Below are 23159 nucleotides of genomic sequence, written 5' to 3'. Positions count from 1 at the left end.
ACAGAAGTGCAGACCCACGACCCCAATGACCTCAGGCTCCAGAACCTTCCGGGGCTCTGCTCACCCCTTGCTGCCCGGAGCCCCGAGGGCACAGCAGTTCGTACTTCTCACCCCCCACCGCGAGGGACACCTCCCGTGTGCACCTCGGATTTGTGAAATGAGTCAGGGCAGAAGACCCTCAGCCCCCAGTGAGCGGCCCCCAGGAGGGGCGGGCTGTCCCCCGAGACGTCCACACGCCCGCCCGTCCGCCACACGCCGCAGCCCACCGCCCGCCACCGCTCCTGAGCCGTGAGCCTGGCTCCCCCACCCCCGCTGGTCGCCGGGGTCCAGGCAGACCACGCGTCACACGGGCTCGCCTGCTGCTGGTCTCGAATCGATGACCACCCGAGCCCCGTGTCTTAGAATCACTCTCAGAATCACCGTTTTAAAGTGTTTGAGTCGGTGGCACTTAGTACATGGAGAACGTTGAGCGGTCGCCGCCTCCAACTCCAGAACATTCTCGTCAGCCTGCAGAGAAGGCCCTGCCCCTCGGCCATCACCCCCATGGCCTCCCCCAGCCCCTGGCGGCCAGCGGTCTGCTCTCCCCTGAGGGTCCGCCTGCTGGGACGGTTTGCAGAAAGGGAACCACACAACAGGCGGCCACAGCGCCTGCTTCTCCACCGAGGGCCTTTTCCAGACTCGTCCTCCGTGGGCAGGTAGCCCTCTCTGCACGTCTTGTTCGTGCACCATCCACCGATGGATGCGCGGGTCGTCCACGCCTTCTGGCAACCGTGAGTAGCGCTGTGAACATTTGGAGGAGTCCCCCCTTATCCGAGAGGGGCGCGCTCTGAGACCCCCCGAATCCTCGGGCAGTCCTGACCCCCACACGCACATGCTTCTCCTCTCCACACACAGCCGGGATAAGGGTGAACTTACAAACCAGGCACGGGAAGGGGTCAGCAACTGTGGCCGGCCGTAACAGGACAATCCTAGCGATACGCCGCAAGGGAGGCCGCGTGACCGTGGTGTCCCGCGGCCCGGGATGACGGGGGACGTGAGATGCCAGGGACGAGGCGAGCGAGGTGAGTGGCGCTGGCTTGTGAACAAGCGTGAGGCAGCACTGCCCTCCAAGCACCGTCGGGGGGACCACCACCCTGCCCCAGGTGGCGGCTGACGCCCGTGACGGACTGCTGGGCGGGCTTCGGCTGGAGTCCCTGCCCCTCTCAGGAAAGACCGGTTTGCTGGGCCACGTGGTAACTCTGCTCAACCTTCTGAGGGCCTGCACACTGCTCCAGGGCGGCCGAGCAGGGACCCCGCCAGGCCCGGCCCTCTGGATGGCACCCGGCGCCTGCAGGGACGAGATCACTTTATGGGTTTCTACAAAACAAGCAGCACCGGGGCTGGCCCTCTGAGCAGAGGCCGACTTCTACTGTTTTCCTCCAGGCACCGGGGGAACGGTTGAAACCGCGGCCACGCGTGGGGCGCACCTCCGGGGTCCCAAACGCGCTGACTCTGCGTTTGGCAGGAGGGAAAACAAGGGGCCCTTTGTCTTCAGGAGCTGACCCGCCTGTGCGGTCGCGTGTCTGCCCCGGTGGGAGCGGGGGCTCTGTGCTGGCAGCGGGCCGGGGGCGCCCACGCTCTGCCCACCTCTCGGGGAGCAGCCAGCCCAGGAGCGGGGCCGGGGCGGACGCGGAAGGCCAGCCTGCCCCACGCGGGCTCCAAAAGTGCCGCAAGTCTACGCAGCCGGACCACGGCCTAGTCTCGGGGCCAGGCTGGGGCACGTGGAGGCCTGGAGCCTAGCGTTTGGCCCAACGTGCTTCCTGTAGAAACGTGCCAGCAACGGCGAGCCGTGGCCAGTTTACAAGAGCAAGCTCCACAGAGCGCTAAGGGCTCCTGTTCCACCCACGTCCTGAGCATAGGTCACCTGCCCCTGGCAGCCCAGGGTGGCCGCTCGCTCTCACCGGCCCGGCTCAGCTTTCTCTGCTGTCCGAGCCTTATCTGGACACGGCTGCTTCCTGCTAATCCGGAGGCAAGGTCAGAGGTGCCGTCTCAGTGTCTCTGCTGGCTGGCATGTGGGGCCAGAGTGGCCTCTGTCACCGAAGCTGGGAAGCCCTGCAAGGGGGACGGAGGAGGAGCGGCTGGGTCGCTGTGAGCCCACCTTCGGGCCCCAGCCCAGCCAGCCTGCCCACGGTGGGGCCAGGGCACAGGAGGAAGGGGCGAAGGAGCCGGTCCCCGAGCGAGGTGTTGCTGTCAGAGGCCAGCGTGGCCACCCGCAGGGAGGAGCCGGGCACTCGCAGAGAGCACTGCGTGTCTGTCAGGGAGAGCTTCAAGGGGGCCTGGGACCCCGAAACTCCAGCCAGCCAGCAATACAACCATGTTACACAAGGGCATTGGCTGTCGGCCAATGCCTGCTCTGGGACCAGCCACGGGGAGGTCTCCTGGGCCAGTGTCCTCCACCTGGGTGACCCAAATGCCCCAGAGGTCACCCTCGGCCCCTCATCCTCCAGCCCAGCAGCCTCAGGCATGAGGGGAACCCCACATGGTCTCCGGCAGGCGAGGCCCTGCCCAGCGCTCTCCCTCCCGCCTGCTGAGGCCTTTACTTTAGCAGAGGCGGCCCCGGCCAGCGCCTGGGAAGAGAAGGACGCCATCCGGCAACGGGGTGGGGACGGCAGGCTGGGGAGCCCCCAGGGCACCTCGGTCGAACCCTGTGTCCCTCCAGAGTGGCCTGCAGGCTGGACTTCAGGGACATAACGATGGTCCTGGGTGGCCCTGCTCCAGGCAGGTGATGCTCGGCCAGCTGCCGGCCCTAGGGTCTGTCCAGACAGGGTCAAGTGCCAGCCTTTCTCTGGCCAAAATCCACCCGCTTCCTGCCCCTCCCTGACAAGGGCAGGGAGGGGTGTGAGCACACTCGGTGGTGAGCCTGGAAGGGGGCGGCCTCACTTTCCAGCTCCTCTGGCTCCGCCAGGGGCTCACCCCCCCCAGCCAGGCTTGCCCCAGGCACGTCCCCAGGCTAACCCAGAAAGCAGCTGGAACCTTCTCTCTGGGGACAGCAAGTGCCCCATGTTGGACAGTACCACCCTGAGCGATGGGTGTCCACGAAGGCCAAGAGGAGCGGGACCCACGCTGACGGCGGGGCGCTGTGCCACAGGCTGTCCCCCCCACGGGCAGGCTCAGTGGAGCGGCAGAACCAGCCCTGCTGGGCATGGAGCGCTTCCAGCTCGTCTAACGACAACAGTGCGCCTGGGGCAGCCCGACCTCCCAGAGGTGAAGGGTGGCGTGGGACCCCGAGGGGCAGCGGGTGGGTGGGAGTCACGAGGCGAAGGAGCTTCTGTGGTCCCGGCACCTCTGACGCCTTACACCAGGGGTGGCCCAGCAGAGCCCCGGGCCGAGTGGGTGCTCCCACCTGGAGCCCCTGCCAGCACACAGCACAGAGCCCCGGCACCGCACCCCCCACGCCGGGCTCTGCTGGGCCCCAGGTCGAGGCAGATAAGGAGCCGCGAGGCCGCCCGCAGGAGGCCTGTGTCGGGGAGCGGGAGAGTGCACGGCTGCGGGCATCCCCCCAAAACCCCGGGGGGGCAGTGCGTGCCACACGCTAAATTTTGTTTCCCCCCAAATTCGTGCTGAAACGGCCCCCCACCTCTGGCATCATGGCAGTAGGAGGTGGGACCTGGGCGGTGAGGCCCGGGCGGGATGGACCCCAGGCTGCTGGACTAGGACCCCCACAGGCACTGCTCCATTTGTGCCGTGAGGCGTCCCTAGGGAAGCCTCCACCAAGGAAGCCCAGGTGCCCCAGGACTGCTCCCCTCCCCACCGAGAGGGCAGCGGGGGTCCGTCCCGCAGGAGCGTGCTGCATCTGCGACGACTGCGTCAGGGGCCGGGTGGCAGGGCGGTAACGTGCAGGCTGGCCCGATCCGGGACAAGGAGAGGGACAGCGGTGACGCTGACCGCGGATTCGTGCCGTGCGCACCAAAACCACAGGAAGCCCTTCCAAGCAACCAGAGAGAACTCCTTCCCCACGAGGAACCTCGAGCAGGCTTGTCCCCAACTTCTCAAAATAGCTGCAGAGGCCAGAAGACAGAAGCGTCCGAGGGCCCCGGGAGGGCGGGGCAGAGGCGAGGCCGTCCCCTGTGGCTGTCTCGCAGGGGCCAGGGCGGCTGTGGGGGGGGGGGGGGCGGCTTTCCCTTCAAAGGCAGTACAAGCCAGTAACAGACAAATGGACAGAAAGCTTTCCTGGACACGCTAATGAAGGGAGGCAAACGAATCTTGATCGGTTTCCTAGGAGGAAAACGACCAAAACAGCAAAGGGGAGGAAGCGTAAGGAGAGTGCAGGTGTGACGGGTGCCGCAGAAGTACAGACCTGGGAGTCAGAAGGGGGTCTGTGCGTGGGAGCGGCCCTCCCGGGCGGGGCGGGGACCACCGCGGACACAGCCGGCCAGGCGGTGCTGAGGACAGAAAGGACAAGGGGCCTGTCACCAGGAAGCCGAGCCGCGGCCAGCTCCAGCCACGCCAGACCACCTGCGCAGGACGGCAGGCGGCGCAGCCCCGGCGGTGACCGGGGAAGTGGGCCAGGGTCCCCGGGTGGGGACGCGTCGCCAGAGGCCTACGAGCAGGCCGCGCGGCTCCGGCCGGAAAAGGACACGAGACAAAGTCTCCGGGAAGCCCCGTCCACCCCTCTCACAAACCTGTCTTGGGCTTCTCGCACATCCAGCCCACCTGGCTGCCCCCCCCCCCCCCCCGCCCAGGAGCCACCAGGCTGCCAGCAACACACAGACCACGCGCTGCCTCCGCCAGCACCAGGACCCCCTCCCTCACCCCGTGCCAGCCCCCAGCCCAGCAGCCCCTCCTCCCCACTGGTTCCACCCGCGAACACCCACTTGGTCAGCAGCTGTGCACCTGAGACGCTGGCCACGGCCACGGACTACCCACCCAGGTCCACGGCAAGGCCATGTGGGCTCTGGCGCTCCCGGGTCTGTGTCCCACTCTGGGCCCCTGTCTCACCACCCCCTGCTCTGCCACGTCTGAGAATCAGGTGATCGATCCAGGAGAAGCCACACCCCTCACCCCCTTCCTCCCAATGACTCCAAGCCCCCCCTCCCCCAGCCGCCACCACCCCCCTCCTCTCCCAGACGGTGCCCACCCCTCCCATTGTCTCCTGGCCGCACCCCAGCAGGCTCAGCCCCAGCCAGAGACACTCCTGGACAGTCCCAACAAGGGGTCTGTGCTCACACATTTCCCAGTAGCAGCCTCCTTGGTCTCTGGCACCCAGGGAGGTTCTCGCCCTTCCAGACAGTGCGTGCTGGGCCCCTCTTCTCAGCCACACCCTGAGGGAGCGCCTCAGATTTGCCGGGGCCCCCGTCACCTGAGGGGCAGGGTCACACCGAGGTCAGGCCAACGGTCAGGCGGACTGGCCTGCAGGCTCGGCCACTTCCCACCACCCTCTGCGGGCACAGCAGTGACCGCTCAGGGCCCCCAGCTCCCCGCGCCAAGCCAGGATCGTGCCCACAGCCCACTGGGTGGCCGGGATGAAAAAGCCAAGGTGCCATCACGTGGGACCAGGTGCGCTGGCTCAGGGGGGCCCTGCCTCACAGCCCTTCCTCTCTGGAGGGGCTGCGAGACCCCAAAAGGGAAAGGGCAAGGTGGGGTGCCACGTGGAGCCGGCGTGAGGCGGGTGCAGGTGCCGGTGGGCGCTCGCCCCTCCTCTGCACCCGCCCTGAGTTCCAGCTGCAGATGTCCGCTGCCCGGCAGGCTGGAGACGGGCGCCACGGGCGTGCCTGTCGGCTCTGCAGACGAGGCAGCCTTCTGTGTGCTGTGGACCCGCTGGGCACCGGGAGCCTCGGGTCTGGGGACAGCGCTGGGCCCCACCACATCCCCCGCCATTCCCGTTTCGAGGGGCCCTCTGGCTGCTTACACCACAGCAACGCCCCCCACCCCCCACCCTGCCCAGGGGACACTGAGGACCCCAGCCCCGGAAACTCCTGGAGCTCCTGAAGGCCACCACACCCCCACCCCGTGTCCTTTCCACAAGCATCAGCCAGCCCGGTGCCCAGGACGGTGCTGGAGGGCGGGGGGCCACAGGGAGGGGACAGCAGGCTGGGCCTGGTTCCAGGGGCTTCTCATCCAGGCAGGAAAGGCAACAGCTGCTGGGGAGCAAATCTCAAATGACGCCCAGAATGCCAAGCTGGGCGTCTGTAGCGGGCGGGAGGGAGCAGGGGGTTGGGACAGGGCCGCGTGGGGGCCCAGGGCCTCTACACTACAGTGCACGGCCCAGTGAGGACGAGGACCCCCGCCCTGGCTTCACCATGCCCTAGTGCCCTACGGCACCATGGCTCAGGGCTCTGTCAGCCGGGGGAGGGGCCTGAAGGTCACCGCCGAGTCCCCTGCTGTGGGACTCTGGGTCGAGGAGCTGGCCTGCCTTTCTCTTTGGGCCGCAGGCCGCGCTCTTGGGAGAAGGGACCTCATCCTCCCCTCCTCTTGAGGGAACCAGAAAACCCCCAAGGAGCAAATTCACCAGGAGCTCTCTCCTAAACCAATCCAATCAGACACGTTTTCTGTTTGTTCCCAACACGAGGATCACTGCCCAGCGAGCTCCCTGTGAGCAGACAGGCGCTGGGGCGCGACCACGAAGGTCCTCGGGGTGGTATTTTCTCACCCACCGGGCCGGCCTTCTCCGCCTGAAGACCCCGCCCCGGGGCTCCTATTTCAGGGACGGCACGTGTGGACACCCCAGCTTTCAAGTGACCGTGAGGCCAGGCCAGCAGTTTCCTGCGTCCCCCACGGCGGCGGCTGGTGACGCAGCTGTCCCCTCCCTGGTGGGCCTCCGCCGTGGTGGCACAGAATGGAATGTCCTCCTGCCCACGGGAGCAGCCTGCCCCGGGCAGGGTGGTCACCACCTATTCTTGAGGAAGTGATTCTCCAAGAGGCAAAGCAGGAAAGAGGAACGCAGCTGTGGTCGACTCTGCTGGTTCAGAAGACGGCAGAGGCAGGGCCTCACTGCTGGGCAGAGGGCTCGGCGTCCACACCGGCTTCTCCCGGAGAACCCTCACCACGGCCCTCACGCCTGGCCTGCCGCTGCACGCGGCTTTTATCTGCCGAGATCGATGCCACCAGCGATCCTCAGGGGGCTCAGCTGTCGACAGTTCTGCTCCAGACCCAGACCACGAATAAACACACAACCGGAACGTTCCATGACCTGCCAGGTGGCTTTCCAGAACCCACGGATGGGTCTGGCCCATGCCTCCCGGCACACGCGGGCAAGTCGGAGGCGAAGGTGGCAGACGCCCCGCCCAGACCCCAAGGCCTCAGCCTCCTGCCTCCTCACCGGGGCGCCCAGCAGGGCCCCTCCCTCAGCTGCAGTGCTCACAATGCTGAACTCAGACCAGGAAGGCAGCCTCCACCGTCACAGTGCAGCCTGGTAGGGAGCCAGGACCCGGTGCCCCTTGTGTGCAAACAGCCCGTCACCCCCCGCGACACCCCTTCTGTCCCAGGAAGCCCCGTCGTCTTCCCTTCCTCCCAAGGGCTCGCCCTGACCAGGCCCTGTCCGCCCTCCCAGCCACCTGCTCAGCCCCCCATCCTCACTCCTCTCTCAGGGGCCCCACACCCACAAATGAGTTCATCGTCCTGCCCCCGGATGCTCCGTCGGACAAGTGCTACGTTTGTAAACACAGTCCCCGCGCTCGCGCATTTCCTGGCAGAACCAGCCAGAGAAGAGGGTGTGCCGACCTGTCCCTACTAACCTCCAGTTACGCTGCGGCCGGCTGAAGCCTAAGCTAGGATCCAGCCAGAGCCTGCACGCTCCTGAAGGGCCCTCTGCGATGGCCTAGGACCCCCGGGGACCCCAGAGGACAGTGAGCTGGCCGCAGGCGAGGTCACCAGAGCCGGCCCTCGGCAGGACACCTGCCTGAGGCACTTCTGGGGGCCCTGGAGACCCACAACGTCCCCTCCCGGGTGGGCAGGGATGAGCGTGTGAGCACGGAGGCACCGCCCAGCTGAGGGCGGAAGTGCGAGGCCGGGGCACCTGCAGAGCCGTGCTCCACGTGCAGCCCCTGCCACCCGGGAGGGCACGCCGTGCCACAGACGCTCACTCGAAACCAGGGAGGTCCCAACCTTCCAGGACACAACCGGGAGGTACGGTCACGGGCGCGAGATCTGCCACAGTCACGCGGCAACACGAGACTCAAATTACATGACGGATCCTAGCAAATACATCAGAAGAAATGAAAACTATCTGGAGAAAAAACTCAGGGAAAGAGGCAGGCGCCCCAGCTGTCCACGGTTCGAGGCTCTGACTCACAGAGGTCACCCCAGAGGTCACCTGAGGGCCTGCCTGGGGGCGCCAGCACCGTCCCAGTGGGGACAACATGTGCCCTACGAATTGAGCTGAGCAACCGGGGACAGGAAGGAGGTGGCTGCCACACGAGGATGGAGACCGTGCAGCCCACACAGGGCAGAGCCGGGCTGGCGCTTCGGTGAAGGGTACGACCACGTCTGAGCAGAGGGGGTGCCTCTGAGGGCCTGCCCGGTGGGGGGGGCAGGGGGGAGGGAGGGGACGAGGGCCTGTGGGGGCGGGGGTGGGGGGCAGAGACAGGGGCTGAACCCCCTGCCAGCAGGACTCCACCCACAGAGAGGGCAGAGGGTGACACTGTGGACAGACACCGCACTGTTCACCCCAGACCCCACGATGTGTGTGTGCGGGGGGGGGGGGGGGGGGTGCATGCTGGAACGGTGGTGTTGCCACGTGGAAAGCAGACACGGAGCCAGCTGACAGCTGGCCGTGAGACCCTCGAGGCACCTCCCTTGCTGCCAGGAGCACAAGCCAGCTGGGAGGAGAGGCTGGGCCAGTTCCTCCCGAGCCCCTCCCAGCCCACCTGCCGATGGGGCAGCAGAGCCCCGCGTGTGCCCACCGCCCGTCCCGGCCCCCCGCCCTCGTCTCCCACCATCGGGACAACAGCGCCCACAGGCTCTCGGCACCACGGCTGGGTGCTACCTGTGCCTGGCCAGGGGGCAGGTGCGCCAGTCCCTGGTGCCCCCGCCGCCACAGGGGACCCACCCTGGCCAGAGCGGCAGGAGACCCGGGGCCGCGGCCTTGACTCCATGGGGCGCCAACCGCCAGGCGAGCAGCAGCTGGGCTTTGTACGCGTGCCTCCCTGCCTGTCAGGTGCGCAGCTGCCCTTTCCCCAGAGGGAGACGGGGCCGGAGACACCGACAAACAGAGCGCTTCCACCAGACGGAAGTGCAGACGGTGCGGCTCGGGTACAGTCCCCCTGGACCGAGGCACCTCGAGGCCAGACAGCAGCCGGGCCTCTAAATACACGCCCACACCATCTCTAAGGCTGACTTTCCACTGCAAGGCTGCCTAGCAGTCGCGGGAGCCGATGAGGCGCAGGTGCGGTCTGGCAGTTCCGCGCGCTTGCCGCGCCCTGCTCCGCCAGCGGGGACGCACGGATGTGCCAGTTCCCAGAGCACGGCAGCCTCGGGCCGGCCACGATGCTGGATGACACTGGGCTGTGCCCGCGGGGAGGGCACGCTCAACCCGTGGGCTCTGGGCGCACACGGTCTGCCCACCCTGCCTGCATCCCAGCACCCGTCTCTGTGATGGGTCACTCTGGCCGGGCCGCATGCTGCCTGGGCTCCCGACGGACCCTCGCGATCTGACCCATCACAGGGTCAAAAAAAACACATCGTTTTTCCCAATTGAACAGCCGCTCTCTGGAGCGGTCTCCCTACCCCAGGGACACCCGCCCTCACCCGGCCCTCCCAGGCGGGACGGCCAGCATGTGGGGCAGGAGCGCGGAGAGCTGCTTCTGGAGCCCAGCCGAGGGGTCCCCACCCAACCGTCACATGAGACCACCCTGCCCCCCCCACCCCCCAGCAAAGCAGCTGTGAGCTCCCTTAAGGCAGCTGCTTCCTGCCACACAAAGGCCAATTCTGCACAGGAAGCAGACCACACGGCCCAGGTGCACACTCATGGGTGGGCTGCAGCGAGAGGCACTGGATGCCCAAGTGCCCCCCACAGATGCCAGCCCACGGGCCACAGAGGGCCAGCTTCCTCGGTCTCCCCTCCGAGCCGACTTCATCCTTCATTCGCGGCAAGCACCGCGGCCCCCCCCCCCCCCACCTCCACCCGTGCACACATCCACCCCGCCCCAGCCGCCAGCCAAGTCCACGGCGCCCGGCCTGCGCCGCTCCCCCAGCACACACCCACACACTCGAAACAAAACCCACACTCGTGAGCAGAGCACCCCCGTTCAGCTCCAGGAGCTCCCCAAGCAGGCGCACCATGTCCACACCGAGCCCTGGGTGGAAGGCGGCACAGTGCCCACCGGCTGCCCCGTGGGACGCGGGCAGAGGTAGAAGGAAGAGCTGAGAACCAGCCACCGTCACGGGGACACGCAAAACCTACCCGGCGGTGGTCTCTGTGACCACCCGGCGGGATGGTCGCATCCGGACGGGGCTCCAGAGGCCAGCAGGGACGGCGCTGAAGACAGGGTGGCTGGCACTTCCCAGAACTGGTCAAAACCACCGACCCACGAAGTTGGAGAACCCCAACCGTGACCAGGCAGCATCAGAAGAAAGCCACACCTGGAGGCGACAGAGAGGCGATCGCGGAGGACAGACCTTCAAATGAGTCTCACCTGACCGACAGCCGACTTCTCACCAGCAAAACTGAGCACAAAGTCAGGAAGATACGCCCTCCACGTGCAGAGGGGAGATGCCACCTGCACGTCCACAGCCACAGGACACCCTCCAGAAAAAAGGACAAACGTTCCACATACACAGAAAAGCAGTCGGTTATCAACACGACCTCGCTAAAGAAAATCCTGAAGATGCCTTCTCGGACATAAAGAGGAGGAGAACTATTCCAGGTTCTGAAATAAAGGAAAGGAAGTGGTGAGTTTTGCAGTTAATCGAGTGCTAACAGAAGAGCGGAGTGAACAACCCCTCCCGGGCTCACGAGCACGGTGACGTACACCAAACAGGAGCGTGTAAGCATGAAAGGGTTGGGTCAGAATGCCGGGTTGTAAGGTCCGTCCCTGCGTCTGCCAGGAACAGAAGAAAGGTAAGTTAACTTGAAAATACAGCCAGTATGCAAACTGCAACGTACACAGTAATCACGAAGACACAGAAACAGTGGTAAGTTTCGAGCTAATGTATGATGGAGAAATAGAATGAGAAAAAAGCCCGTTCAAAATAAGGTAAGACCAAAGAGAAAAACAAACACAGAAAGTAGAAAGCCGATGAGCACAAAACGTAAACAGGTAGATGCGAACCGAAACGTCAATAATTTAGGCAAAAGGCCTAAATCATTCCAGTTAAAAAATAAAGATTCTCAGATTCCAGTTAAAAAATAAAGATTCTCAGCGTGAACATAAACTAGATCCATGCCGAATAACCAAAGATACATCTCACACGAAAGGACACACGAAAGTCTAAACAAAAAAGGTGGAAAAAGAAGTAACACATAGTGCTTTCCAGAAGCTCAGAGAGCTTTCCTGTCACTAAAGTCCACGTTCAGACAGTCATATGTGCTCAAAGTTCAAAACCCCTGGAAGGTATCATAATCCAAACACGTATGTACCTAAGAGCTTAGTCTCAAAATGACACAAGTCCAAGAGAAACAGATCAATCCACCATCAGAAGGTTTTAACACACTTCTCCGGGAGACAAAAAGGGGAAGAGATCTGAAGACGGCAGTGAACCAAGCCTGAAGGGCGCGGACAGACATCAAACGCCATCAACTGCCAGAAACGCATTCCTTTTCGGGACAAACAGAACATGTATGAAAACTGACCTCAGACTGAGCCATAAGGCAAGTCACGAAAAACATTATGGACCTGGTGTCATGCTGACCACTCTCTCTGACCACAACATAATTAGGTTAGAAAAGAACAGTCAGAAGAAGAGAGATGAGCTGCATCATGGAAAACTAGGAAACAAACCCATATGTCTGCGTATCAAGAAACTTGGACACGTGCGATTCCGACAGGTTACGGAGAGAATGGTGGAGAATCCGAAGAATATTTTACGTGGAACGACTCTGTGAGGCACAGCTGATTTCCAAAGTACAGATGCTTATGTGAGAGGAAACGAGGAGGAAAACGAGGAGCCACACATTTATCAAAAGAAACTACAACACGAACAGCAATGTAAGCCTGAGAATCAGAAACGGCAGAAAACAAGGAACCAGTATTCATTTCATCCACTGCTGAGCCCTCGGTGAGACAGAGACAAGCTTTCTTGTCCACCTGCACAGACAGCCAGTGTGACAAACTGAGGGGACAGCACTACAGACCCTGCGGGCGTTAGAAAATAAAAATAAGAGAATGTTGTGAGCGACTATATGCCAATAAACTCAAACATCTGGACAAAATGGACACATTCTCAGGAAAACATATTTTAAAACGCCAACTCAAAGGGGGGAAAGTGTCCTACAGCTACGGAAGCCACTGAATCTGGGCAGTGCCTATAGAGCAATCCCACGCTGAGGGTCCTTTCTGGGTGGCTTCCCACAAACATTCCGCGATGAAGCAGCCCCAGTCTTGCATACGGGACACCACAAAGCAGCAAAAGGAGACACCCTCTGAAGCGTGTTCTACAAAGTGTCTTGGCATCAGAATCTGGTGAGACTGCAGACCACACACGCACACACACAGATCCTAAACAAAATCTTCGTCGTCTAAACCCGCCAGCGAACGAGAAGGGTGACACTGCACGACCAGGCTGGAATTTTTCCAAGAACAGAAGGTTAGTTTAATACTAGAAAATCCATTTACGTAACGTAATGTACCGCGACAGCAAGTCAAGGAGAATCAGATGATGCTCTTAATTTAAAAAAAAAACCTGTTTGGTTATATTCAACATCCAGGCACAATAATCCCAGAAAAGACCCTCAGGAGAAGCCATCACCCAGCTGTCGGAATGGCTAGAAGTCACAAGACGACGGAACACAGGACGCAGCTAGTGGCAGCAGCAGACAGTGCCACCACTTCAGAAAACTGGCACACGCCACCCCCCCCCCCCCCGTGGCCAGTTGTCACCAAGGACAAGTGACAGCCCTGCCCCAAATGGCCATGGCAGCTGTGAACCCAAGAGCCTCACCCTGGAAACAACCCACACGCCTGACGACAGGACAGGTAGAAACAAGGCGCGGTTTCTTCCCACCGCGGGATACCTACCGTGCACACCCAGAGGAGGGAGCCGTGGACACGGACTTGGCGCGCGTGAGCCCAAGAGCCACCGGCTGCCTGATCCCACTGCAGGGAGGCCCCAGAACAACGGAACTAGCCTGCAGGTGCGAGCGGCCGCTCCCGTCTTGCTGGGGTGTGGCCGACGGGCACACAGCCACCAGATGTCCCCTGCCAGCTGGACAACCTCCTCCCTCCACCATGTGAACCAAACCGCAATTCGGTCCCTGAAATGGGCCAAGGATGCGAACAAGGGGTTCACAGAGGTAAAGATCGGGGTGAACAATAAGCAGGGGAAAGGATGACCAGCCCCCCAAAATTTAAAAACTAATCGATAACCTGAACAGGAAAGAAAAAATAAATGGGGCACGCAAGGGTATAAAGTGACCCAGAATCTGCTGGGGCCCAGGGGTAGGGGAGGGGCCACCTGCGGAACCCCGGCCATGGCGCAGACAGGAGGCGACAGGGAAGGGCGCCACGCCACTGCTGATGGCCACCAGGGAAGAGTGCACCTGTGACGGTCTCCTCGGGGAAAGCCACCGACTCAGGGCTCCCTGGAGTTCCAGCCTCACCCCTCGCACAGGCCCCGGGGAGAGCAGGGAGCTTCCGCCACGACCAGGAAGGGAAGGGCGAGAGACGGGAGCCAGAAAGGCAAAGGTGCACACCTCGCAGACCGCCAAGGAACACGCATCATTGGAAGAAGACGGCCCTAACGCTTGTGGCTGGGGAAGGATTACCGTCCCCTCGAGAAACTGCCCAGGCTCAAGGGGGGACAAAATGAAAACAAGGAGGAGAAAGAAAAGTTGGCAGAAGAAGGGGCCTGCAATTTTGCGGACGAGGAAGCGCAAACGGCATCAGTAATCAGAGAAATTCGAATCAAAACCACGAGACCGTTTCACACCCACCAGACTGGCAAAAATTAAAAGTCAGGCAAAGTGTTGGCAAGAATGTGGAGCGCTGGGGACTCTCCTCCCCGCCGCTGGGGGCTGGAGTTGGCACAGCCACTGTGGGAAGCCTCCTGGTAGTAACACCGCGCACACACCCCCAAACCCTACTACGGGCACGTGCTTGCGGCGGGCCTGGCCGCCCCCTGGACACACACGTGCACAGGACGGGGACTCGACGCCGACAGCAGCGCATCCGACATTGCTGAAAAGCTGGAAACAGGTGAAAGGTCCCCTGAAGAGCAGAGGCCCATGTTGTCATCTCGCAGGGACAGCCACGGGTACGCTGTCACTCAAGAACTTAAAGACTGGGTGAAAGCAAGACACGCAAACGAACAGAGAAAGCATGACCCCTTTAGGTACGAAAAACAGTCCTGCGCAGAAGGTATGGGCAGGGGACGGGCACCGCCTCTCAGGGAGGGGCCACACTCACCAGGACAGGCGGGGGGGGGGCGTGTGCTATAACCCATGTTCCCTATGTTCAACCCATAAACTCTGCCTGCCTCCCCTGATGGCTGTCGTGCTCACCCCAGAGAACACCACCCGCCATCACCCCTCCCCTTCGGCCCAGGCTGCACACCCCACCCCCGTCCCCTGACGCTCACCAGAGCGGGCTCCCCAGACCATCTCCACAAGGTGTTGCAAGGGCCCTAAATCCAGCTCCTACCCTCCTGGCCTCTCCTGCAACCTCCCCCCACCACCCTCCAGTTAAACTTCAGCGGTCTGTTGGGGAGCCCCAGGAAGCAGCTGGAGAGGTGCGGCAAACAGAGGCCACGCTCTGCACTCTGTCGGGGGGCACCTGGTGTAGCAAGGGGGCACTGACGGAAGGCAGCCAGCACGAGAGATCTAAGGGCTGGTGGCGGTGGTGACAGTGCCGAGGGACAGACACATCGGGGGGAAGAGCTGCCCATATTGACCCCTGGCTGTGGGACTCGACCCTAGGGCAAATGCCAGGATGGGAAAGGGTGAGGAGATGCTCCTCAGCTTGGCTGCAAGGCTCAGAGACCTCCCAGAAGGAGAGGTAAGCAGGTGGGTTTGGAGTCATTGGCCCCCAACCCCGGCTACCACCGACCCTCAGGTCTCACAGGGTCACCGCGTCCTCCAGGAGGCCCCACGCAGATCTGGCAGGTATACGGAGGGCCCGTCCTTTCCACTTGGCACAGCCAGTGCCCTGAGCTCCCAGCTCTGCACCCCCAGGGAGCACACCCCACAGACTGGCATCCCCAAAACCTCGCTCTGCGACACCTATAGAACGAGCTGTGTCCCCTTCAGCAACACACCACCCACTCTCCCCATGTCTGGATGTCAATCCTGAGGTCCTCACCACGAGGTCTCCCTAGGGAGTGCAGCCCTCCAGGCCTGACCCTAGTGCAAGTCTGCCTCTTCCCTCCAGCCTGAGAACTTCAGCGTCAGGGACCACTGAGTCTGGAAGAAACCGAGGGAGCACCGAGCTGGCAAGAAAAACAGGGAGGCTGCCAGTCTGAGTGGAGGTGACCTCGCTACAGCACTGGCCTGTGGGGAGACCTGGTCTAGCTGTTCCCACTGGGGTCCAGCCACTTCCCCACTGAGGCGGGGGGTGCAGTCCTTTGCCATGGCAAAACTAACAGCCTGGTGCAAAGCGCCCTGCTCACGGACACGAAGGTGTCTCTAAACTAGGAAACACGGCGCACACAGGTAAAGGGCCAGCAGGACTGAGCAGGCAGCACCAGGCCCCCAAGACCACCAATAAAAAGCTGTGCGCTGGATGAAAGAATAAAATCACGGTCCCAACTTCAGGTGTCCTCTGGACACTGTGTGCCCTGCGGGTCACTCCCAGGACACTGGGACTTGACAGTGTGGCTGCACGCAAAAGGAAATCTGACAGCAGTGGAGAGAGGAGGCGCCCTGAGTCAACTCCAGCACCAGCACCGCATCAGTGGACAGGTGCAATGATGCCGCCTGGGAGCGAAACCAGGTGAGCCTCAGAAGACCGCGGGACCTGACACACCCGCGCCACTCCCTCCCGGCGGTGCCAGGACCTCAGAGGCCCTCCACGCGTCAGAGATCGCTCCCATTGAATGCGCATGCCGGAGTGGAGCGCGCAAACGCGAGGCCCGGGGTGGGGGGCCCCGGGTGGACGGGCGGTTCGGGTGGAGACCCCGGGCACGAGGACCCGGGGGACGGCCCCGAGCACGAGGTGCCGGGTGGAGTCCCGGATGGACAGTCTCGGGAGGGGACGGCCCAGGGCGCAGGTCCCGAGTGGACGGTGCGAGGCGGACGGTCCCGGGTGGGGACGGCGCGGTGCGCAGGGCCCGGATGGACAGCCCCGGGCAGGCGGTCCCGGGAACAGGTCCCGGGTGTCCGGCAGGTGCGCGCGGGAACAAAGCGGCCGGGCGGCGGCGTACCTGGGCACGCAGCTGGGGCTGGAGCCGTCCACCTCCCAGGTGGCGAACAGGTTCATGGGCACGGGCGTGTTGAGCGCGGCGGGCGCGCCGGCCAGGCCCAAGCGGCCCCGCTCGGCCATGGCGCCGGCCCCGCCGCTCCCTCGGCGGCCTGGGCTGCGGCCGGGCCGCGGACGCGCGGCGGGCGGGCGGGCGGGCGGGCCGGGCGCGCAGAGGGCGGCGGCGCGGTCACATGGCTGCCGGCGGCGGGGACGGCCGGGCGGGCGGCGGACGGGCCCGCGGGCGGCAACCAGGCTGCGGCCGCCCCGCCCCGCGCCGCGAGCCCCGCCCCTCCCCGCGCTGCGCGCCCCCGCCGCGCGCCCCGCCCCCGCCCCGCCGCCGCCGCCGATTGGCTGAGCGGGCGCGCGCTCACCGCCTCGAGCCCAATCGAGGCCCGCGGAGCGCTGGCCGGAAGTGCGGGGACGCTCGCGCTCCCCGCCGCCGACTCGAGAGGCGTCCCCCGGCCCGCGACCCTCGGGAGCGCGCGCCCGCGCCTGCGCACAGGCCCCGCCCCGCCTGCCCCACCCCGCCCCGCCCCCAGGGAGCCTCCGGGTGGCACCCCCCACCCCCCACTCCGCACCCCGCACCCCGCACCCCGCACCCCGCACCGCCGTCGCCTCCACACACGCACCCCGCCGGTCCGCCCGCCACACGCGCTCCCGCGTCCCCGGCCGCCAGCACCCGCCCAGCACCGCAGTCCCGCGCACTCGCGTGTCCGCGGCGCCCCCCAGGGGCACTCGCTGTCGCCCCGCGTGCCCCGTGTCCCCACGCACCCACTGGGGGCCCTCCGCGCACGTCCCGTGTCCCCTGCGCAGTGGGCCCCGGGCTCCTCCCGCCCCCCGCGAACTCTCCGTGGTCCCCCCACCTGGCGGGCTCGGGGCGGGCTCCGGGTGGGCCGCTCGGACCGGGGCCGCCGGTCGCCCTGCCCTAGCCCTCCGGGGGCCCTGCCTGCAGGGGCGCTGGGGGGCGCCGCGTCTGGCCCGCTGTGTGGAGCTGATGCTCCCAGGCCCCTCCGCAGTGTGTTCTTTGTGCCCAGAACCCCGTTACCCCCCTCTGCGTTCCTTAGGCGAGACAATGGAGAACAATTGGGGGCAGGGGCGGCTCTTGGCCCTGGAGCTCACAGTGGACTTGGGGACCCAGGCCGATAGGGGACCATGCCCAGGGCAACCCACTCGGCCCACGGGGCAGGCAGGGTGGGGAAAGGCCCTGGGAAAGGACGTCCAGATTCCAGGGCCCAAGGAGGAGTCCCCACCCCGTCCCTTTGGCGGTGGTCTGGGTCAGTGGCCAGATGCCGCCCTGGGATGTAGGAAAAGCTTCTCTGGCATCTGTTCTGTTCCCCCAGTATCTACGGTATTACAGTGGCTTTTCCTTCCGTTCCTGCCTGTTTTGTTGTCTACAAAGAGTTTTATTGAAACAAGTCCAGGCCAAGCAAACCCTCTTTCTTTCCTGGCCCTTGGGGTTCACCATCTCGGTGCCCGTGTCTCCTGCAGAGGACCCCAGGCCACTCCCCCTCTGTGCGAGCCCCGCCTCCCGCTGGAGCGCCCTCTGTGGAGCTACGAACAGCTGGGACTGCTTAAAGCCAGGCCACACTCGGGAGAGAACAAGAGAATCTGTGTTTCCCCGCTCCTGCCCCTTCGGGGTGGCGCAGTCTGAAGCCATGAGGGTCTGTGTGTCCTCAGCCAGCTGGCGGGGTATTGTCTTAGAGGGACCGCTCCCGCCAGGCACAGTGCCCGGCGTGGGCCTCCTACCTGTGAGGTGGAGGATGGGGACAGGACTGTTCAGAGAGGACACAGCAGCCTCGCGTGAGGACAGGCCCTTTGGTGGCAGGAGACTGACAGCCATCGACCTCGGCTTGTCGTGTGCGGTGCTGCGGGGCAGCGTGCGGTTTGGGCGCAGTCAGCTGGGTGGGCCGCCTGACACTCTGTCTGGGTCCGCCAGCGCCTTGCCCAGGCAAGGATTGGGGGGGGGGGGGCATGTGAGGAAATGCGGGACAAGTAGGCAGCGCACATGGGGGCCGGACACCGGCTGCCCCCTCTAGCAGAGCTGTAAACCTCCCGTGCGCCAGCCACCCCGGTGAGCCCTTCACGGACATGGCGGTCCTGTCCGCATCCCTGCTTTACCGCTGAGGAAACTGAGGCTGAGAGGAGGTGCCCAGGTGTGTGTGCCCGCTGCCTGGCCCAGAGCCACCCCAAGTGGACCCCCAGGGCGGAAGTTCTTAAATACCTCTTCAAGTCGGGGAGGCAGAGGCGCACGATGCCGAGCACCACACCTGTGATGCTGTCTGTGCTGGTTTTGTTTTTTCGAGCTGGGACGATATGGACACCAGAGTGTTAGTGGTAATGAGGTTGTGGCCTTTTGTATTTTCCAAACTTTCCACGATCGACAGGTAACACTTTGGTGACGGGGGTACCTTTCTGGCCGGGACCTCTCACTTGCATTGTCATTCCCTGTACTTGAAAACGAGTCTTTGTTCATGATCCACTCGTGCATTGTCCCAGGATGAGTGCCTGGGGGGCGGGGCCGTGCCCCTCCAGGGAAGCTGGGCGTGGCGGTGCACACCCCTAAATGCTTGACACCCCCAAATGCTGGCGGCACGTCTGCTTTCTGGTGGCTGTTTCGTTAAGGCAGGAACTTCGCTGAAGAGGAACTCCTCTGGACAGCTGGGGGGCTGGGTGTGGCGGGGCAGGGACCCCTGAGGAGGGGTCGTTCAGACCCTGGAGCGGAGAAGGACTCTGTGAAGACCTGTATGAGGACCTGACGGGCACCCTAGCCTGCCACCTTTCCTCAGATGAATTAAAGCCTCGGGTTTCCAACCCGTGCGATGGAATCCGGCCGTACTGCACGTGCTAGGAGGTCCAGCTCAAAGCCCCTTTTACGGGGTCCCACCCATCGTCACCGAGAGCCCCTCTGCCTGCAGGTCGGGGCTCCGGCCCTTCTAGTTGGGCAGTCTGGACCTCTGGCACTTCGGGACCTCATTCATCTGTTCAGCCTGACTTTAGATGGACACCCGTGTCCAGGCGGGGGACACGACGAGGGCATCAGGCAGGTGTGGCCCCACTGGCGAGAGGTTCCCTGCAGTTGTGGGGACTGCTGCGCTCCCCTTGGCCCAGGAACCACTTATGCATCCCCACACCAGGAGAGCCACAGCGTCACGGGCACGATGGGCCACAGAGGGCACGCTGGGGCCTGACTGCCGCTGTGCTCACCTAAAGAGGCTGGCCCGCTCCTGTGCACCGTCTGGGGCGGCTCGGCCTGTCGGGTGCGCGGCCAGGGCACCGCTCAGCCGGATGGCCTCAGCCGGCTCCAGCCTGCAGCTGCGCAGGCCTTCTCTTCCTCGCGGAGCCGGGTCGGGGAAGCCGGGTGGAACGAGCCGTTGTCTAGGCTCTGCTCCTGGCAGGGGGCGGATGGCCTGTGTCACACCCACTCCCCTGGGTGGACCGGTGGTGTGTCCCAGCCCCCAGTGCTGAGGTAGGGGCAGAAACTTTGCACAGAAGGCAGGGCAGGTGGCCGGGAGCGGCCAGGAAGGCAGGCCTCTTACGGGGAGAGGAACAGCGGTCCCCAGGGACCCAGGCAGCCTCCCGGCACAGGGCAGGTGCCCGGGCACCGAGATGGATAGGAAGGCTGCCCCGCGGCACGGCTGAGACGCTCCGTGAGGATCGGAACAGGGACGTGGGCACTTGGCAGCCGCGCTGCGTGGGGTGCGTGGGGTGCGTGGGCTCACCGGAAGGGCACAGCCGGCTGTTGGTGTTCGTACCCCATGAACCACGGCTGCTGGCTCGCCGCTGTAGAAGTTACACATCCCAGGTGAGCCTCACAGAGGTGAGTCAGACGTTCAGGTGTGGGTTCACTTAATAAATGATGACCTGGGGGTGCCTGGGTGGCCCGGGCTCAGGTCATGCCCTCGTGGTTTGTGAGTTCGAGCCCCGCGTCGGGCTCTGTGCTGACAGCTCGGAGCCTGGAGCCTTTCTACCTCTGTGTCTCCCTCTCTCTCTACCGCTCCCCCGCTCATGTTCTGTCTCTTTCTCTCTCTCTCAAAAATAAATAATAAACATTGAAAAAATTTTTTTTTAATTCAAAAAAAAATGATGAGTAAGCCAGCGTCAAACCCTGAGAACACAGGAAAGAAGAGACAGTTTTCCTGCCCTCAAGGAGCTTACATTCCCCCAGACAGAGGTCGCGGCCTGAGCTGAGACCAAGAGTCAGAGGCCCAACCTAGTGAGCCTCCAGGCGCCCTCCCGTCTTATCCTAAGTGTGCATCAGGAAAGCACTGCGGGGAGGGGCCACCTGCTTCCAGCTTCTAAAGCACTGTGGGGGCAAAAGTGGATGGGCGAGACGCTGGGGCTCATGGACAGAGGGGAGGCAGGAAGAGGAAGGACATGGCTGTGGGTGGCCAGGGCTTTGAAGGAAGAGTCAACAGGGTTGGCGAATAGGCTGGACGAGGAAGATGAGGACAGTGGTCACTGTGCTGCTCACTGCAGGGGGAGGGGAGGGGAGGGCTGGGGCGTGAGGAGGGGGAGACAGGCTGTACCCGGTAGGCAGGTGATGACGGTCTTAGTGGGCATGTTTTGTTTTTTTTTTTTTTTTCAACGTTTACTTATTTTTGGGACAGAGAGAGACAGAGCATGAACGGGGGAGGGGCAGAGAGAGAGGGAGACACAGAATCGGAAACAGGCTCCAGGCTCCGAGCCATCAGCCCAGAGCCCGACGCGGGGCTCGAACTCACGGACCGCGAGACCGCGACCTGGCTGAAGTCGGACGCTTAACCGACTGCGCCACCCAGGAGCCCCAGTGGGCATGTTTATAACGCAATGTTGATAACGAACATAGTGTATCCAGATAAGTCCCTCCAGCGCACAGGTGGCACCCTCTGCCTGAGGGCAGGTGTAAGGGAAACCCAGGCAGGGCAAGGAAAGTCCTAGAAACCGGGAAGAAGGGAGCAGCGTGCCGGGCCCTGACCAAGCCCGAGAAGGCTGATCCACCTGGAATCCCGGAGACAGGGGAGCCCGTTCGTTCGTGGCCCCACTCGGTCAGAGGGGAAGCTCTACGCGAGTCTGTCGAACGGCGGGGTGAGTGAGGAGGGGCTCACGTGGCAGGGGGCAAGCTGGGGCGTGGCACCCTGCACGCAAACCACCAGCACGTGGGAAATGACAGGGAAGCTCGCGTCCTGTTTAGAACAGCAAAAGAAAAATAAAATACCTGGGCACAAACTTTGTAACTTTCGAACGCGTTAAAGTTCTATCGAGGGAAGTAAGAGAGGCTGGCTCGCTCCTGACTTCGCCTGAATGGTGATCCACACCAGAACGCGGACGTGGAAAGGGTCGAATTAATTCTCCGATGTGTGTGCAGTGCTGAGTGTGAGCATATGGCCGGGACAGGCTGCTTTCTCCGGAGAAGAGGGAGGAGGGGCCGCATTCACGCGAGGAGAGGAGGGTGTGACTGGCGTCCCCATGATGTGCGGCCAACGGGGCGAGACGGGGTACCCAAAGTATGGTATCGGGACAACGGGCTGAGCTTAAAAAAAAAAAAACAACGAAAACGTAGTCTTTACCTCACTTTTTACACCAAAATAAATTCCAGATGGAGCAAGAATCTAATCGTGAAACATGAAACTCTAACGGCTCTAGAAAAACACTGGAAAAAAAGTTTCTGATCTTGGAGTGAGGAGGCCTTTTACAAGCAAACCACCAAACCATAAAAGATGAGATCCATAACTTTGTCTATTTTCCGAAAAAGAAACCAAAAGAGCACAAAACTTGGAAAAAACGCAAAAGATCTATCAAAAGACCGTTTTTTTTTTTTGTTTTGTTTTTTATCACATAAAGAGCTCTCGCAGATCAGTAAATAAAAAGAAGACCCAGGTAGAAAAATCAGCAAAAGATACGACCCCATTGTGCAGCCCCTTCTAAAAATTAAATTCTATAAATTCACAGTCAAATAATTGTTGTGAAAAACGAAGGCAACAAACACACGGTACTCTTGCTGGTAAGTTGAATGCGTTTGAGGACGCTCTCTGCTCATGAGCTGTCTGTGTCTGCTGTATTGGTGCCGCTGAAGATGCGACTTGTCCCTCTTGCCGGGCTCACGGTCAGGGCAGCACCTGGGCAGCTAGAAGTCGGCGGTGGTGGGAGCATTGACACCCCAGACGCTGGCAGACAGGCGGGGCTGGAGTCCCTTCTCTCTTTGTGGCCAAACTTCTGGAAGGCATCAGCCAGGGAGCTCATCCCACAAGAACTTGCCTCTTGGGGCGCCTGGGGGGGGCTCAGTCGGTTAAGCGTCCGACTCTTGATTTCGGCTCAGGTCATGATCCCAAGGTTTGTGAGTTGGAGCCCCGTGTTAGGCTTTGCGCTGACAGCACTCAGCCTCCTTGGGATTCTCTCTCTCCCTCTCTCTCTACCCCTTCCACCCCCCCCCTCAAATAAATTAACTTAAAAAAAAAACTTGCCTACCACGACTTGTCACCCACTGTCACGGTTCCTGCAGCGTGTGTGATGTCATACTTTCTGGATGTTTATCACCTCCAAAGGAATTCCATCAGGGTCAGGAAAGTTAAAAAAAAAATTTTTAAAGTCTATTTATTTATTTTTGAGAGAGAGACAGCCAGCGTGAGCAGGGGAGGGGCAGAGAGAGAGGGAGAG

The 23159-nt window shown here is 62.6% G+C and overlaps 1 protein-coding gene across 8 annotated transcripts in view; it reads right to left on the bottom strand.

Annotated features, from left to right (window-relative positions):
* PACS2 (phosphofurin acidic cluster sorting protein 2) overlaps positions 1-16674 on the bottom strand; it is a 55964-nt gene extending 39290 nt beyond the window's left edge. For 3 of the 8 annotated variants that reach the window (XM_045452196.1, XM_045452198.1, XM_045452201.1), the window contains exon 1: positions 16489-16664. In XM_045452196.1, coding sequence (XP_045308152.1) covers positions 16489-16607 — 119 coding nt within the window. In that variant the 5' untranslated portion in view covers positions 16608-16664. Of the gene's footprint in view, positions 1-16488 lie in introns of all 8 variants that reach the window. The other 5 variants (XM_045452197.1, XM_045452202.1, XM_045452200.1 and 2 more) reach the window with 4 other exon arrangements.
* Positions 16675-23159: the final 6485 nt, after the last annotated feature.

This window comes from Leopardus geoffroyi, chromosome B3, assembly GCF_018350155.1.
Source record: "Leopardus geoffroyi isolate Oge1 chromosome B3, O.geoffroyi_Oge1_pat1.0, whole genome shotgun sequence".
In the NCBI taxonomy this organism is placed as follows: Eukaryota; Metazoa; Chordata; class Mammalia; order Carnivora; family Felidae; genus Leopardus; species Leopardus geoffroyi.
This window is presented reverse-complemented; position numbering and strand designations above follow the sequence as displayed.